Source organism: Sciurus vulgaris (assembly GCF_902686455.1).
Source record: "Sciurus vulgaris genome assembly, chromosome: 16".
In the NCBI taxonomy this organism is placed as follows: Eukaryota; Metazoa; Chordata; class Mammalia; order Rodentia; family Sciuridae; genus Sciurus; species Sciurus vulgaris.
In genome coordinates, this window is record NC_136477.1 from 50,244,812 (window position 1) to 50,260,900 (window position 16,089).

At 42.5% G+C, this 16,089-nt stretch overlaps 1 protein-coding gene across 8 annotated transcripts in view; it reads left to right on the forward strand.

Moving 5' to 3' along the window:
• ERC2 (ELKS/RAB6-interacting/CAST family member 2) overlaps positions 1–15,187 on the forward strand; it is a 1,069,021-nt gene extending 1,053,834 nt beyond the window's left edge. For all 8 annotated transcript variants that reach the window (XM_079116398.1, XM_079116395.1, XM_079116399.1 and 5 more), the window contains one exon: positions 12,243–15,187. In XM_079116398.1, the coding sequence (XP_078972524.1) occupies positions 12,243–12,695 (453 nt within the window). In that variant the 3' untranslated portion in view covers positions 12,696–15,187. The remainder of the gene's footprint in view (positions 1–12,242) is intronic.
• Positions 15,188–16,089: the final 902 nt, after the last annotated feature.

Here is a 16,089-nt window from a genome sequence, read left to right on the forward strand (position 1 = left end):
GGGGAGATTCTAATTTGCAGCAAGACAAGCCTCAGAGTTATACTTTGCCTGTAAAGGCAGACCCTCCTTCAGTAATCTTTTTAGCATCCCACTTCTTCAAAAACAACTTAGACCCCAAAGCCCTCTTGCAGCCAGGAGACATGTGAATATCCCATCAGCTGTGTGGAAGCAATAGATTGGAATCCTCCAGATAGTTCACTCAATCTCAGAATGATAAATGATCGATCATTGCATTCCTCCTAAATGAAATTAAGATGTTCAGATATATAGCTAGGGGCTTCTGGATGGGATTTCTGCATTTGAATTTCCAATGGAAAATGTATTGCTTTGGAATCCCTGGGAATGGGAAACACTCTGAATCTATATTAAGGCAAAAAAACATTTGACAGTGGGGAAGAATGCTTCAGACATGTTCAGACATGTTCACTTTTTTCATATTTAAAAGTGATTAATCATCCTAAATACCGGAAGGCCATAGTGCAAACTCTTGGAGGAGAAAGAGGAGGTATGTACTTTGACCCTCTGAAGTGGAGGCTTTGGAAGGAGGCTGTAGATGACCTTATGATGGGAGACCAAAACTACTGACTTAAGAGTCCCTTAGAAAACACAGAAAGTCAAGACAAAAATGTGCAGAAATCGAGTTGCTTTTTCAATCAGTGCAGTGTAAATAAAGAAGTCGTTCTCTTTATGTATATGTGCACCCCCAAAGTTGTTACTTCCTTGGGAAAGTCTTTCCTACCCTCCCATGAGATCAGGCCAGGCCCCAGGGATTCCCCTGTAAACTGGGAATTTGCTGTCTCCATGTGCAAGGGTCACACTGCTATCCCACCACCTACGCGAGTTGCACTTTTTCCAGGTGGGTTGATGGGTTAACAACAACAATGTCTTCAGGGTGTAGACTGATGCTGTGAAGCAAAAGTGTCAGTGCTCAGTGGATGTTGGCGGGTCATTTTCATCCTTGGTACTCGGCATGATGTTAATTAATCACATGCTCAGTTGATCAGTTTAATGATTTTTTGAATATAATGTCTGACATGCCCACTTGATGAGCATCCCATGAAGTCAGAGCGATTGGCTGTCTTGTTCAATCCCGGTATCCTTAGCACTTAGCCTGGCTCCTGGTAGATGCTTAGAAAAATGTGGGAGGTAGTGACAGATGGAAGCAGGAAAGGGAGGGAGGAAAGGAGGATTCTTGCGCTCTTCACAAACATAACTTGAAGACAGTATAAAATGCACACTGACCTTTTCTCTGTAGCTTGATTAAGAACTCATTTCACTTTCAGTTCTAAAGAGCAAGAAGAGGCAGCATTTCCTCTGTCCTCTTATGTGAGGTTCAGGCCTCAGAGACCCTGCATACCTTTGAAGGCTGGACTTCCTCCGGCTGGCTTGTGTTTGTCCACTTCCGTTTCCCTTCACACCCACAAAGAGATGCTCTCTTCCCCGGGGAGGGCCATTTCCTTTTGTTGCAGGAAAATGATTTGGTGGTTGCTTAGAAAATATAACAGGCAAAAAGTTGAAATTACGCTATAGCTAATCAAATGCAAAACTCCACGGGTTTCTATCTATCTGCCAAGAAGAAATCATTTAAAAAATGAATTTCAGATCGCTGACAATGATGACTGCATTTATGGCAGCGGGTTTGCCTGCCTGCAGCCGGCCATGGTTGGCGGCGTGCACCCAGCATTTAGAAATTAAACAAAAACAGATTGAACTTGCTGCACTGGCTGTTGCCACATCGGCACGCTAATGGGTTTAGTGACCACAACCTACCCAGGCCAGAGTGTGTCAACAGCCAAAGGACCAACCTCAGTCGCTGTTTGTGCTTTGCCCAAGTTGTTACAAGCTTAATTTTTTGCAGTTTATTTTTCCTGCTGTTTTGGCCTCTCCCCTACCCTGTTTAAAGAGGGTTGCAGCCAGCCCAGGCTCATAGAGCAAGGCCACCAGGCCCTGGAGAGAGGTTTGTATGTAGATACAGCACCTCCGCCTCTGAGGTCTCATGACTGGTGAGACTGGGGTTCCACCTCCTGTCTTCTTTAGCTAGTAACTTCTAATTCGCATCCAGAGATGGCCCAACCTGAAGCAAACGTGAAGAGCCTCTTGGTTTGCCACTCAACTGGAAAAGTGGAGCCTTCCTGCCTCTCTCTGTCCCTCCCACTTTGAGAAAGCAGGAGGCATAGCAGTTGCACCTTGGAGGGTGTTTCTCAGCACGACAGCCAAGCCTTCAGCCCTGCCTGAGAAACCAGGGCTAACACCTCCATCTCTGGGCAGCCGCATCACACACTGGGTTGCAGGACCTTGGTGGTGAAGAGGTTAAATTGCTCAAAAAGCTGGATCTGTGGTTTCCTGCCCACACTTGCTCTGGCCTAAGGCAGGGTTTGCTGTTTGGGGAGGGGGAAAGGGAGGTCTCGCCTGGACCCAGGTGGCCGACAGGCAAACCATGTTATTAAGAAGCAGGGATCACAAAACCTTGATCTTCAAACGAGACCCCTAATTAGTCGCCAGCCCAAGAGTAAATGGCATTCCACCTCTGTGAGGCGGGAAGGGCGCCTTCAAATCCTGGAGACTAATTGCCATTATTGGCTCGATGAAGATCCTGTTGTAAACACTTGTCATCAGAGCCACTTCTGGTAGGTAAACTTGAGATATCAAATTGTTCCTTCATGTTTCAAATTCTCCCAAATGCCCCTCTGGCCCCTTTTCTCAGAAGGGGCATCTATTTCCTGAACATGACCACCTTCTTAGCACCTGGTTTAGGGAGATGTCTCCCATGTGGCTCATATGTGCTTTGGCAAGCTCATCCTGAAAGGGACTTCTTGTCAGTAAGAGATTTAGAAAGATGTTTTGCTTTATTCTCTGTTGAATGGGAACATGCATCTCCAAAATAAACCTTCACAGCAGGCAAAAGGGCTTTATCATGCAGATAATGGGGCTTCAGTTTTGGAACCCCACAACTACACAGATCTTTGCAAGACCCTGAGGGGAACCCTAATGTTCTGTTCACAAGGCCATATATTTTTGTCAGGTTTGAAGCACTTGATTATTTGTGTATTCTTTTTCTTAAAGACAGCTTCCCCATGGGTATAAACGTAGGACCACACAAAACCAAGATGTGTCCTCTACTCTCCTGGGCTGTGTTTCTTACCTTTTGATCATGTGCACTAATCATTTCTGGAGATAATATTTCCTCCTTATTCTTGAACTTCTTGCTTGTTAGTCCTGTTTAGCATTTGTGAAGGGAAGGGAAAACTTCTCCAGGCCACATGCATGATACTAGGTTTCATCTTAATTTACTCTTGAACTTGGAGAGTGTTTCAAGTGTTTGAGAACCAGAGACTTTGGATCCATCTCCTTCTAGGGCAGCCTCGATATTATCAAACTTAAGGTCAAAGAGACCAACCTTAAGAGAGATCCATGGGGAATTGAGCTTGTCCCAGAGCTTCAGGAACAGGGATTCTATTATCCTTTCATGACAGCCAGTATATTAGAGGAAGAGAGAAAAGAAGGAGGAAGAAGGTAGTCAATAATGTCTGAATATTCCTTCAAAAGTAAGTTTTCATTTTTTTTTCCCCTTGGTACTAAGGATTGAACCCAAGGATGCTCTACCACTTAGCTACATCACCAGCCCTTTTAGTTTTTTTTATGCTGAGACAAAGTCTTGCTAAGTTGCTGAAACTGGTCTCCAACTTGCAATCCCCCTGCCTTAGCCTTGTGAGTCACTGAGGTGACAGGTGTGTGCCACCACACCTGGCTATATTCACTTTTTTTTTTTTTTTCTGGGTGTGGTGCTGGGGTTTGAACCCAAGGCCTTGTGCTTGAGAGATAAGCACTCTACCAATTGAGCTATATCCTCAGCCCCTATTCACTTTTAAGATTGACTTTTTCACAAGCATCAACAGACCCCCAGGTGACAGGTTCCATGTTAATATCTGCAGCAGGCTTGTTGCAGGGCCAAATGTCACATAATGGCAAAGAGCTCCTTTCTTCTGAAGCTCCACTTTGGAACTGTTTGTTCAGCCAGCCGAAGAGTCACTACTACTCAGCAATAATTCCTTTGTCTGAACCCTTTGGGGTGGGTCAGGAAGGTGGGAGTTCTGAGTGCAAGTTTAGAATATTTGCTTGTAGAATTACATGGTCTCTGTGATGAAAGCAATGGTTTCTCTGTGCAGGTAGCCTAGTGACCTCCCTCAACTAGGAGCACACAGAAGCACTGGCTCTAAGTGGAGTTTCCCATGATAACTTGGGCAATTTTCCCTGTCTCCAGAGCACGGGTGTTCTGTTTGTTGAATTAGCCCCCATTGCCAGTGTCATAGCAGCACCCCCAAAGATTCCCAAAGCATTATTTTCACCCATATGTTTCACTGATTGGAGATGTTAGAAATCGCATGCCAAACTTTTGGTTATTTTAACTAGTCGAGGAAAGAAAGACTAACATCGGTTTTGACAACAAACAAAACCAGTTTTTGTTCTATCAGTTATGTTTAAAAGATTCCAATTTCAAACTAAACACAATGTGTGGTTATTCTGTCAGCAATTTATATAGCCACCAGGGCGCCACAGTTACACACTGCATACATCATTGTATTTTTAAAATGTACTTAATGAACATTTTTTTTCTTTTCTAGTAACTACTTCATTGCCTTAAATGAATGCATTCCAATAGAATTTGTAACAAATGACCACTTTGTGTTTGCATTAATGCCAAACACGTTTAACAAATTTTTAACAAGGAACCCTGGCAAAATGCCAAACTCCTAGAGGGACACTGAAGGAATGCTATAAATTTAAACTAGATTTTACCTTTTCACTTAGCTCAGCAAGTGTCTTAGGTGTCTTGCTATCTCAGAATTTCAGCATTTCTATTTTATGTCAGATAGGTTGTACATTTTCATTATTTTTATTACTTAGGTTGTACCTATTTCCACAGGACTCTTAAACCTATAAAACCATGTCTGATATAATATGAAGCAGCTTAGAAATAGATCTTTATTTCTGCAGAATTGTTCATATCTTACATAGGCGGGTGGATGCATAGACATATTTACCAAAATAGTACTGTTTAAAACAACAGTTGGTCAGTTATGTACAAAAACAATCAATTAGACTAATGGTTCTCAGCTGAGTAAGGTTTTTGCCACCCCCGCCCCCAGGGATATTTGGTAATAACTGGAGACATTTTGATTGTCATGACTGGGAGAGGGGCAGTGCTACTGGCATCTCATGGGGAGTGGCCAGGGAAATTGCCAAACCTCCTACAATGCACAGGACAGCCCCTCCCCCAGCCAAGGATTGTTCAGTCTCAAAACATCCACAGCGCTGAGATTGAGAAACACTGGAGTAGGGTGGCAAAGGCATTTGACCACAGGACAGTCTGTCAGGTTTAAAGAATGTATTTTTCAAAGAAAATATTACCACCAAACACATTTCTTATCAACCAGTGTTTTAAAGATCACATAGAGTAGCTAACATTGGTTTGTGTGACAGGTATCTGATTTTTGCGTCTGCCCCCTTCTGTCCTTGAGTAGAAAAGAGCTCAGTTCATGATACTTTGGCCCAAAATAGACGAAAGTGATGCTGGGGCTGCCCGATGGCTGGAGTATGTTTGAGACCAGCAGTGGAGTGCCAAGCCCTGCCCTTGGGATAACAGCTGTTACTGGGCACTGGGAATGGTCTCCAAGGCAAGGTGAGTGGTAGACAGGGTGCTGCATGGCCACGAGATTGTTTCAGTTATTTTGTGGATAAGTCCTTATATTTTAATAGCTGCACAATTATTATAATGTGTAGTAGACAGGTATTGGTTCCATTATGGTATTAAAATAAATCTTTCCTTAAAAAGAAATTTGTGTTTTTAGAGCATGTTCTCAAAAGAAAAGGTTAGATGCTTTAACTGTTATGGAAAACTTATTGGAAAAGTGAGACATAAAGACCAAGGGTTAGGAAATCCTGGCCCCATGGTAAAGGGACTAGGCTCCGAGTCAAAAAGATGTGGATTCAAAGGAGACCCAGAAAGGTGGGGAAATTGACCAAAAGCAGTCAATACCCCTAAGTTCAGTTCCCTCTTCTGCCTCAGGGCTATTAACCAACCAGGACAGTGCCATCGGGCTGTCAAACTTGCTTGAGATAATGCATGCAAAAGCAGAGTGTGGTGGCAGATAGCACGTCCCAAATGTGAGCCATTAATAATTCTGGCCACAAAAATAATGACAAAAATAAATCCACAGGAGACATAGCAGGTTGCTATGCTGCCATTTCCATGTATACATCACCTGTCAATCAGAATCCCTTTGTTGAAAATATTATAGGGGAGTTCTGCCCAGCACACAGAAACCCAAGATGAAATTGCCCCACGGTCGCCTCTTGCCTCAAGCTGGGTCATCCTAACAGGGGTTGCAATCCTGAGCTCTGGGCTGGCCAGGCTCACCCCACCCCCGCCCCGCCCCGCCCCCAGCCCTTTGGGCTCTGAAGTGTTACATTTTATTGCCCTGTGGAGCTGTAGGAGGCCACTCTCAAGGTAAAATGTTGCTTTCCACTCATATTTTTGAATTATGGCTTCAAGGTGGTTGCTCCTATCAAGAAAATTAAATGATTTAACATAATTTGTTGCCACTTTGATCACAACAATAATAAATAAATCTTCATGAGGAAAACGGGAAACCCATTCTGCCGCGTTTTAAAAAAGATGTTAAGTAATAACACAGATGGAGTTATAGATTTTTTTTTTTTTAAGCAGAAACGACTCTATTGGGTTTTCCTGTGAGCAGTTGCTTAGTGGAGCTGTTCTGCAGGATGCCCGCAGCCCCCAGAAGGAGCAGCTTTCCTTCCCCGACCGTTGTTAATTAGTCTATCAGGAGCTCGCCTTTTATGTGGGCACCATGTGTAATAGGTTAGGGGCATCCAAAGCTGTTGTGAATGGGTGTCTGTTTTTGTACCTGGGGGCGCACTGCACACATTTGGAAAGCACATGGAGTATAATGGACATTAGCCCAGATGTCAAAAATAGCCTGCGTTTTACTACTGTTATTAAACAGTTTCCCCTTTAACCCCTCCGTGTTTACCAAAGACCCCTTTCTCCCAGCCTGTTCCTGCAAATCACTACTGAAAGGGCAGGAGAAGAAAGCCATAATCGGGCAGGTGTCTTTATTCCAAAGAAAAACAGTCTGAAGGAATATTTGTGAGACACCACACGTTTATAGCCTGCTCTCCTGGGGGCGCTTGTCCTGGGGTGGAATCTCACCGCTGTGCTGGACTGGCCCACCGCCCCTCGGGCTCCCGCCCCTGAGCCCAGCAACGCCATCCACCCAGTACCGATTTTTTTCCCACAAAGGAAATAGCTTTTTATTTTAGCAGGATACTATTCACACATTCTTTGGTTTAAAATATCCAAAATGATGCCAAAAAAAAAAAAAAAAAATCTGAAGGACAAAACTTCAAAACATTCCCCCAGAGAAAAAAATAATAATATTCTGGTATGTACACTTGCAAATGTTTATATTTATGCATATGTAGATATAAAAATAAGGTTGAATTATTCCTATACAATGGTAATCTGGTTTTTATTTTTTTCACTGAAAAGTTGGGGACATCTTTTTCTATCAAAAAAAAAAAAAAAAAAAAGAGAGAGAGAGAGAGAGAGAGATGTATATGATAATGGTCATCATCACTTAATAGTACTTAGGCATCCTTACCAGAGTCCCCTGTTCAATTCCTTCATAACACAAATTTTAAAATCCTTGTTCATGTATGGATTTGTGTGTCTGTTGGTTACCTGTCTTTCCCTGAGATACAGGCTCCTGAAGGGCATGGCTTCTATCTATCTTTTTGCTATAACATCCCTCGCACCAAGCACATTGCCTGACATAACTGCCATATTAGTTTTCTTTTTTCCTTTCTTTCTCTCTTTTTTTTTTTTTTTTTGATATTCCCACAAACAGTACAGAATGGTTCTAATTTCTCCACATCCTTGGTAACACTTGTTATTTATTTATCATATATATATTTATTTTATTTACATTTATTTTATTTTTATGTGGTGCTGAGAGTCGAACCCAGGGTCTCATGTGTGCTAGGTGAGTGCTCTACCACTGAGCCACAACCTCAGCCCCATATTAGTTTTGTATTTGCTGCAAAACAAATTACCACAAATTTTGTGCCTGGAAACAACACCCATTTATTATCCCACAGTTCTGGATATAGGTCAGAAGACCACAGAAACTCCACTGGGTTTTCTGCTTAGGGTCTCATTAAGAAAAAGTCAGGGTAGACCTTGCTGGACTTTGATGTGAAGGCTCTGGGAAGCATCCTCCTCCACGCTCACTTAGGTTATTGGCTGATTGCAGATCCTCATGGTTATAGGACCAAGGTTCCTGTTTTCTTGCTGCCCATTGACTGGGGGCCACTTCACAACCTGAACAAAGCTCTCAGGTCCTCATCCCATGGCTCCCTCCAACTCAGCACTTTGAACTTCTCCAGTGTTCCAAACTTCAATGACTTTCTTTTTTTTGCAACAGTGGGAGGAAATTCTCTGCTAATTGAGAGCTCCTGCCATTACATTTGGTCCAGATAGTTTTCCTTTCAGTGAACTTACAGTTAACGGTTAGTAGCCTGAAATACCTTTGTAGAATCATACCATATTCATCTGATACATTTTTAGTTCCAGTGTTAAGGATTTAGGGTGGAAAATCTTATAGGGGAATAAATACTAGGATTCTGCCCCTAATGACTGTTTATTATCTGTGTAAGGAATGAGTAAACTAACCTGTTCTAGAAATTGTGCAAGGCACAAGGGAGCCTAAGTGAGCAAGACTGGCCTGCCCCCTGCCCTCATGGAGCTTACAGTCTAGGCCATGACAGTTTAACAGAAATATTATTGCAGTTAATGGTAATATATTTTATTGAATTTAGTGTATCCAAAATATCATTTTGATATGAAGTTAAAAAAAAGTTACATAGATCATTCACATTTTTTTCCATATTAAATTTTCAAAATCTGGTGTGCATTTCACTCTTACAACACATCTCAATTTGGACTAGTAACATTTCAAGTGCTCAGTGGCCACACATGTCCAGCAGCTATGAGACTCTTTCAATGAAGGGCTTCCTGGGAAGGCACAACTTCCAAGCTGAGACTGAAGAGGAAATGGGGATCAGTCAGATTGATAGCTGCTGTGAGTGCAAGTTAGAAAGATAGGCAGGTGAGAAGAAGGGAAAAGCAAGTTCAGCTAAGAGTAGAATGTTGGGGCTAAGAGTAGAGCTAGAAAGAAAGGCTAGAGGAGGCCTCACCACCATGGCCTGAAGCCTGGGGCCACAGGATGTAAACGGACTGTAAATAGGGTTGTAAAGTGTCAATGGGGACTGCAGGATGGAATGACTGTCCTATAGAAATAGCATTTTGGACTGTTCCAAGAGAATGCAAAGTTGAGTGCTGTAGAAGAAGATGCTGGGGGGCAGTTAGGGCTGCTGGCCTCACCATCCAGGTAAGGAAGGACTGGTCGTGGGTTATCTCACAGTGGATGAAGCAGTCTGATTGCTTCACTGACGGAAACCAGGATTCCTTTTTAAAAAACATATTCCTCTTTTAAAAAAATATTTTTAGTTGTAGATGGGCACAATATCTTTATTTTATATTTTTGTGGTGCTGAGAAGTGAACCCAGTACCTCACATGCCCTAGGCAGGCATTCTACCGTGAGCCACAACCACAGCCCCTAAAAACATATTCTGATTTGGCCCTAAACAAGGACCAGATCATCCGAGGATCCCCCGATCAGCCCATTTCAGCCTCTCAGTGAATGGATTGCTTGACTGAAGGAGTGGCAACACTTTTCAAGAAATCCCCACAGAGTAAACCTTACCTCAAAGCAGGGAGCTGCACTCATGAGGCCCTGTGTTCTGCCTTGTGACCTATTGCTCCGCTGGAAACCTTTCTCACAACTGAATAAATGATTGTTCTTTGCTACTTTATCTTGGAAAAACATCAAGGACATAGGACATTCACTGTAATTATTTTTCACTCATTTCCCCATCTGTAAAAAATGACCTGTGCATTTTAATACTGCTTTGGGTTTCTCTTTACCTTTTAATCATGTGGCCTCTTAATATATTGGTCAGCCCTTTAAGAGGATGATTAAGAAATGCTTAATGCACAAAAGAATTAGAGCTATGCACAGCTCATGAAACAGAAAGCGTGCTCTGACTTACAATTTTCATACAAAGTTTGCAGAGATTTTATGTGCCAGAATGAGTAATATGATCTGCTCTAGGAACTCCCTAACTTTCTGGCTCTGCAAAAGTCATTTTTTTGCCCCGATTCAAGTTTCTTAACCAGAAGAGTTACACCAAACTCCTCAGAGTATGAATTAGCAGAGTTCATCCAAGCCACATATTTCATTTGCATTGCTTAATGATGGCTTGAAATAGCTGCCTACCTGTGCGGACACCAGGGGTCTTTGGCATTCTTATTAGTCAGTGTGACCTGAGAAATGCTGTGTAGCAACCACCAAATCAGGCAACCGGGCTATCTGAAAAATGTGGGGCGGGGTGTGTGTGTGTGTTTGTGTGTGTGTGTGTGTGTGTGTGTGTGTGTGTGTGTGTGTGTGTGCAAGTGTGTGCATGCACACAGGCATGAGTGTGATATATGTGTGTTTGATCTTTCCCCTCCCTGCCGTTGTCCCCAGATTGCCTTGTGCCTGAAAACTCCCCTGGCACTCAGAGGCTCCATGTGAATAACAATGGCAGAGACACACACAGCTGAGCATCGGTCAGGGAACAAGGACCCTGGAAGCAGCAATGTGGATGGTCCCCTCTTCTGGCCCAGCCTAGGGTTTCTTCGCAGGCAGCAGTTGTGTCCCACACCCTATAACCTGCACTGGGATGGTGAAAAGCTTAGAGCGCTCTGGATGCCTCTTCCCAAGGCGTGAATGAGGCGTGTGGATGACGATTGCATCGATGTTGGCTGAGACAGATATACACCCACCATGGGATGTGGTGATGGAAGCCAATTCTGTTTCAACCTGTATTTAAGGAGATGTCAGTGTTTCTTTTAAAATTTCTCTTATAACATAAAACTTACCAGTTTAACCCATTTTAGGGGTACATTTCAGTGACACTGAGTAACTTCACCAGATTGTACAACTGTCCCCTCTGTTCACTTCTGGAACTTTTTCATCACCCCAAACCATTTTGTACCCATTGACAATTAACTCCCCATTCCGTGACTACAGCCTCTGGTAATTCATAATCTATTTTCGTGCATCTAAGAATTTGTCAGTTTTGGATATTTCATGTAAAGGAATCATACAGTACTTGTCTTTTGGGGGCGGGGATTTAGTTTATTTCACTTAACATGATGTCTTTAAGATCCGCCCACATTGTGGCTTGCCTCAGAACTTCATTTCATTTTACAGATGAGTAATAGCCCATGCTACATTTTGTTTCTCCATTCATCTGGTGATGAATGACTGTCGTGAATAATCATACTCTAATTTTGTACAAGTGTCTGACCTGTTGGGTGCGTACCTTAGAGTGGAATCGCTGGCTCCAGTGTTCTTTCAAACTGTTGCTGTCAGATGGTTTATAAGTGAATGTGAAAGGATTTTTTTTTATATATCTTTAACCCTCTAATCTCTAAAACCCAAGTTTTAAAACCATTTAAAACCAGAGTCACGGTAGAAAAATTTAAGAGGGAAAAACATGACACAAATTTTGATCATGTAGAAATAAGCACTGAGCCAGCCCTGGTGGCTCACACCTGTAATCGCAGTGGTTCAGGAGGCTGAGGCAAGAGGATCACAAGTTCAAAGCCAGCCTCAGCGACTTAGCAAGGCCCTAAGCAACTCAGTGAGACCCTGTCTCTAAGTGAAATATAAAAAAGGGCTGGGATGTGGCTCAGTGGTTAAGTGCTCTGGTTCAATGCCTGGTACCAGGAAAGAAGAAAAAAGAAAACAAACAAGAATCAGAAATACTCACTGGAACCTGCTGGCAAATCTCCCCTCTTTCTTTGTGTACATATATGTGACATAGCTTGAGAGAGGCCTCTTCTCAGCTTCGTTTGCAGGACGTGGTTTAGCTTTCTGTTCACTTTGTCCCTTCTCTGCGTTCCCTCCCCATTGCCCTTTTCCCACTGACCCCAACCAAAGAGAGTGCCAAAGACATACCGCCAGGGTGGGGGATGGAAGAGATTCCAGCAGGCTTATTTCGGAGATGGCAGCCTGTTTCTCTCCCAGCTAAATCATGCGCTTTCTTGTTGCAGCTATCAGAAGGGCTGAACCCAGGGGAAGTGCAGCTCTGCGGCAATATTCTGACACTCCTTTGCAGTGGGCTCACGTCACTGTCCAGCACCACCCGGAGCAGCTCGGCAGAACCAAAGGGGAGTTTTCGCTTTCATTCTCCAGCACGATTCTGTTCAGCTTGGTATTTCCTTCATCATCTCATGTCATTTCTCATGGATTCGGCTTGGGGAGGAAGAATGCAGAGGTGGAGAAAAAGACACATCCTCCATTTTATGTTGGGATCTGGGCATTTGAGCGTGGGACCATCTCTTCTGAGTGCATTATTTGATAGCATTTTATTTCTGTTACTGACCCTCATTGGATATGTTGGAACTCCATGGAATTTTAACTATGGTTTCAGCTTCTGTTGGACAACTAGCTTCACCTCCAGTTATCCTGCTGGTTCGTCTCAGTGGTCATTCCTAATGCATTAGATTACCAAACAGTGTACATTTGTTTGCGAGCGTGTGGTGTTGGCGGTGTTTGTCAACCACGATGCAAGGAGCATTTGACAAAGAAACCAAAACACCAAAAAGGGCGAGCCTTTACCCTCCTCTGTTTCTTTAATCCGCTGTTCCAAGAACCATGTTTTGATGGTACAACCAGTAGTTACCTCTGGGCCAGGTTGGAAATGATATCAATTTTTTAAACCACTAATACTTGCCAAGAAATCGCCTTATGAGAATATGGTGTGTGTCTCTGACAATGCATGGCACATCTAAATTGTTCATTCATGATTTTATTTCCCTGCCTAAGTACTGGAAGTGGCAACAGCCTGAGGTGCCTGCATATCATCTCCATGTGTTCCCCGCACCCCAGGGCTGGGACGCTGGACCCAGCCTCAGGCTCTTACCATTCTGTACTCGCAGGTCTCCGCAAAGAAGCTGGGACGCATTCACACTTCAAGATCCAAAAGCTGTGCAAACAACGTAAGCTTAGAACTTCTGTACAGGAAGGGTCATTTCTCATTTTTTTTAAACGTCTCCAACATGAATTCCAAAGCATTTTCAGCATCAAACACGAAAACATTGATGAATGAGGAATAATCCCAAAAGCTGTGTATCTGTATATAGTCCGACACAATACATATGTGGATACAGAGTCATTATTTAAAGCCCGTGCCAGGGAAAGAGACCAAATTTCAAGGTCTTTTACATATAGTGACATGGTACTAAGGAGAATTAAACTCCTACTGCTTCCTTTGAAGATTAAAAAATTTTAAGTTGTATTGACTTCGTAAAACTCATGACTGAGTCTGGCAAAATGCGTGCAACTCTTGTATTGATCCATTTTCTTGTCAATGGAAGAAACCCTTCCACGTGTATGCAAGTGGGAGATGAAAACCTGCATTCTTAAAGGACAAACAGTGAATTTAAGCATGAGTGGCCTTAATAAATATAGTTGTCTTTCTTTGCTGCTGTGGAAAGGATTTTAAACAGATGTTCCTGAAGTCCTGCATTGAATTTAGTCATTATTACTTTTTAAAATGTTGGTGCAATTAACTCTGGACCTCTCTTGTGAGCCATAGAGATATTAAAAGACAAACTTCTTATTTGTTGGGAAGATGAAACTGTCTCTAAGCTGCACCATTCCCTCTTGGTGCATCAGAAGTCATATATTCAAGCTCGTTTCTTGCTTCTGGCTTTGTTCTTGTTGTCAGTATAGCAAACTATGTAAAAGCTTTCGTGTTGCATAAACAATCCAAATACATTCATGTTTAAAAAGTTTGTCCTTTAACTATTCAAAGGATCTAGGTCTTGGTTGGAGGAGTGAGCAGAGTTCTTTGGAAGCTGATTCAGTACATTTTGACACAATATCACACTGAAACCACAGGCCACAGACACATCCCCATGAACAGTTTGTCCTCACTGCCTCCTACAACCAGGTCCTGGCCTGAACTCTGCAACTGAATACTTGAAGTAGGAAGTAGGATATCCAGTAGGGAAAGTAGGATCCTTGAAATAGGTCAAAAAAAAAAAAAAAAAAAATTTTAATAGAATTAAACAGACCCAACCGTGATAGTTAGCTATTTCTATGTTCGTGCCAATTTTGTCACAGTTATTGTTTGAGGGATCATTTTGGCTCTACTTTTGTTGGTTGAAAGTATTATTGATCTTACCTTTATGCAAGCACCTAATTTAGTCTCTTAAATTCTATCTGCAGCATCTTTTCTCATTTCATGTAATATTCTCTAATGTCTGGGGTTTGCACAAAACAAAAATCCCTTTCACACATTAATAATAGCCTCTGGGTTTACAACAAACACTGTGAAGTTGGGAAGATATTTCCTTTGCACAAACTTTAGCAAGTTCCCTTCTAATCATGATGCAGTTGGAAAAAAAAAGTTTGGGCTAACATTTAGGAAAAGTTGGTCTAAGTCTTTTTGTGGGCAGACGCAGGCTTGTAATTTCTACCCCATTTAATTTCTATGTACAGTCTCAAATTTTGTATTTAATGATTTTTGTGTATCCAGTGTGCACGTTAACAGCGTGTCGACTTCCATTTGAGAGTGGGTTTTACTTTTTAAACAGTGTTTCTGATGAGACCTCAAATGTGTTGACATCAGCTCTCTCTGCGACGTTTTTGTGTGGAGTGGCGTTTGAATGCTGCCAGGGGTCAGTGTGTCTACTTCCCTGAGACCCTCGTTTGATAGTGCTTCCTGTAAAATTTCTTCAAGTGAGTGGCATGTGGGTTGTGATTTGACCATGTGATTATGGACATCGATAAGAAAAAAATAAAAATAAAAATAAGGAACCCTGGAAACTACCAGTGGGCATGTATTAGCCAGTCATTGTAACCTTGTGTCTAGTAGAAGTACAACGTACAAGGTATGTACAGTTCATAAATTTGTTATCATGTGTATGAGAAGTACTTTGTGCTGATCGCCTTATTTATATTCATCAAATAAACCTTGTTTCTTTCTGAAGTGTGTTCAATCCATCTCTAATAAATATTCCAGTTGTAGTGGTCTTTAATATTTGGGGTTAATGGTACCCACTTGAAGAATCCTATGGACTTAGAAGGAAAATGGGGGAAAAAAAATCATGGACTCACATAAATTGGAAAAACCAAGCTATAAATGTTCCTCTGTCATGTCTGGCTAGATCTGTAAAGGCCTGATAGATCTTCAAATTGGAATTTCCTTCAAATCAGGATATTAAGTCATTGGCAGAATCTTCTTCCTTCCCTCTCTTTCCCGTTCTTTTGCCTCTCCCTCTCTCTCTCTCCCCATCTCTCCTAATCCCTCCCTCTCTTTGTCCTTTCCATCTTTTCTTCCTCTTCCTCTCTCCCCCCTTTCCTCCTTCTCTCCCTGTCTTCTTCCTCTGCACTTTCGATTAGGTTGACTTTAGTCTCTGCTTGCTAAGCCCTCTCCACTCAATGAATGGCAAAGATCATTTGACGCCCAACAGTTTTTAGTATTTGGGGCTTTTTAGAAGAGACCCTCTTGACCTCCCAGCATTCACATCTGTCTCATAAAGGGACAGTTTGGTGTCCTTTTTAGATCATACACCCAATGACCTTATTTGAGGGAGCCAGAGGGTGAGGCCATGGGATTGACAGCCTCACAGCTTGTGGGAGAGGTTCCCAATGGGTGCAAAATAAATTCTCTTCTAGAAGAGAAGGGCAAGAAAACTAGGCAGGAAAACCAATAGCTAGCCCTGCCACCACTTGGATGTACACAGTTGTCCATGCAAGATCTTGCTGGCCTTAGCAGCCTCCTGTGGGTCACAGAGGATGACCCTTTGTCTGGAAGTCCTTTTGGAGCTTACAGAACCAGCTCTTGGTTCCTTCAAAAAGTTGAATTGGACTTCAAGGAATGAATTTCCA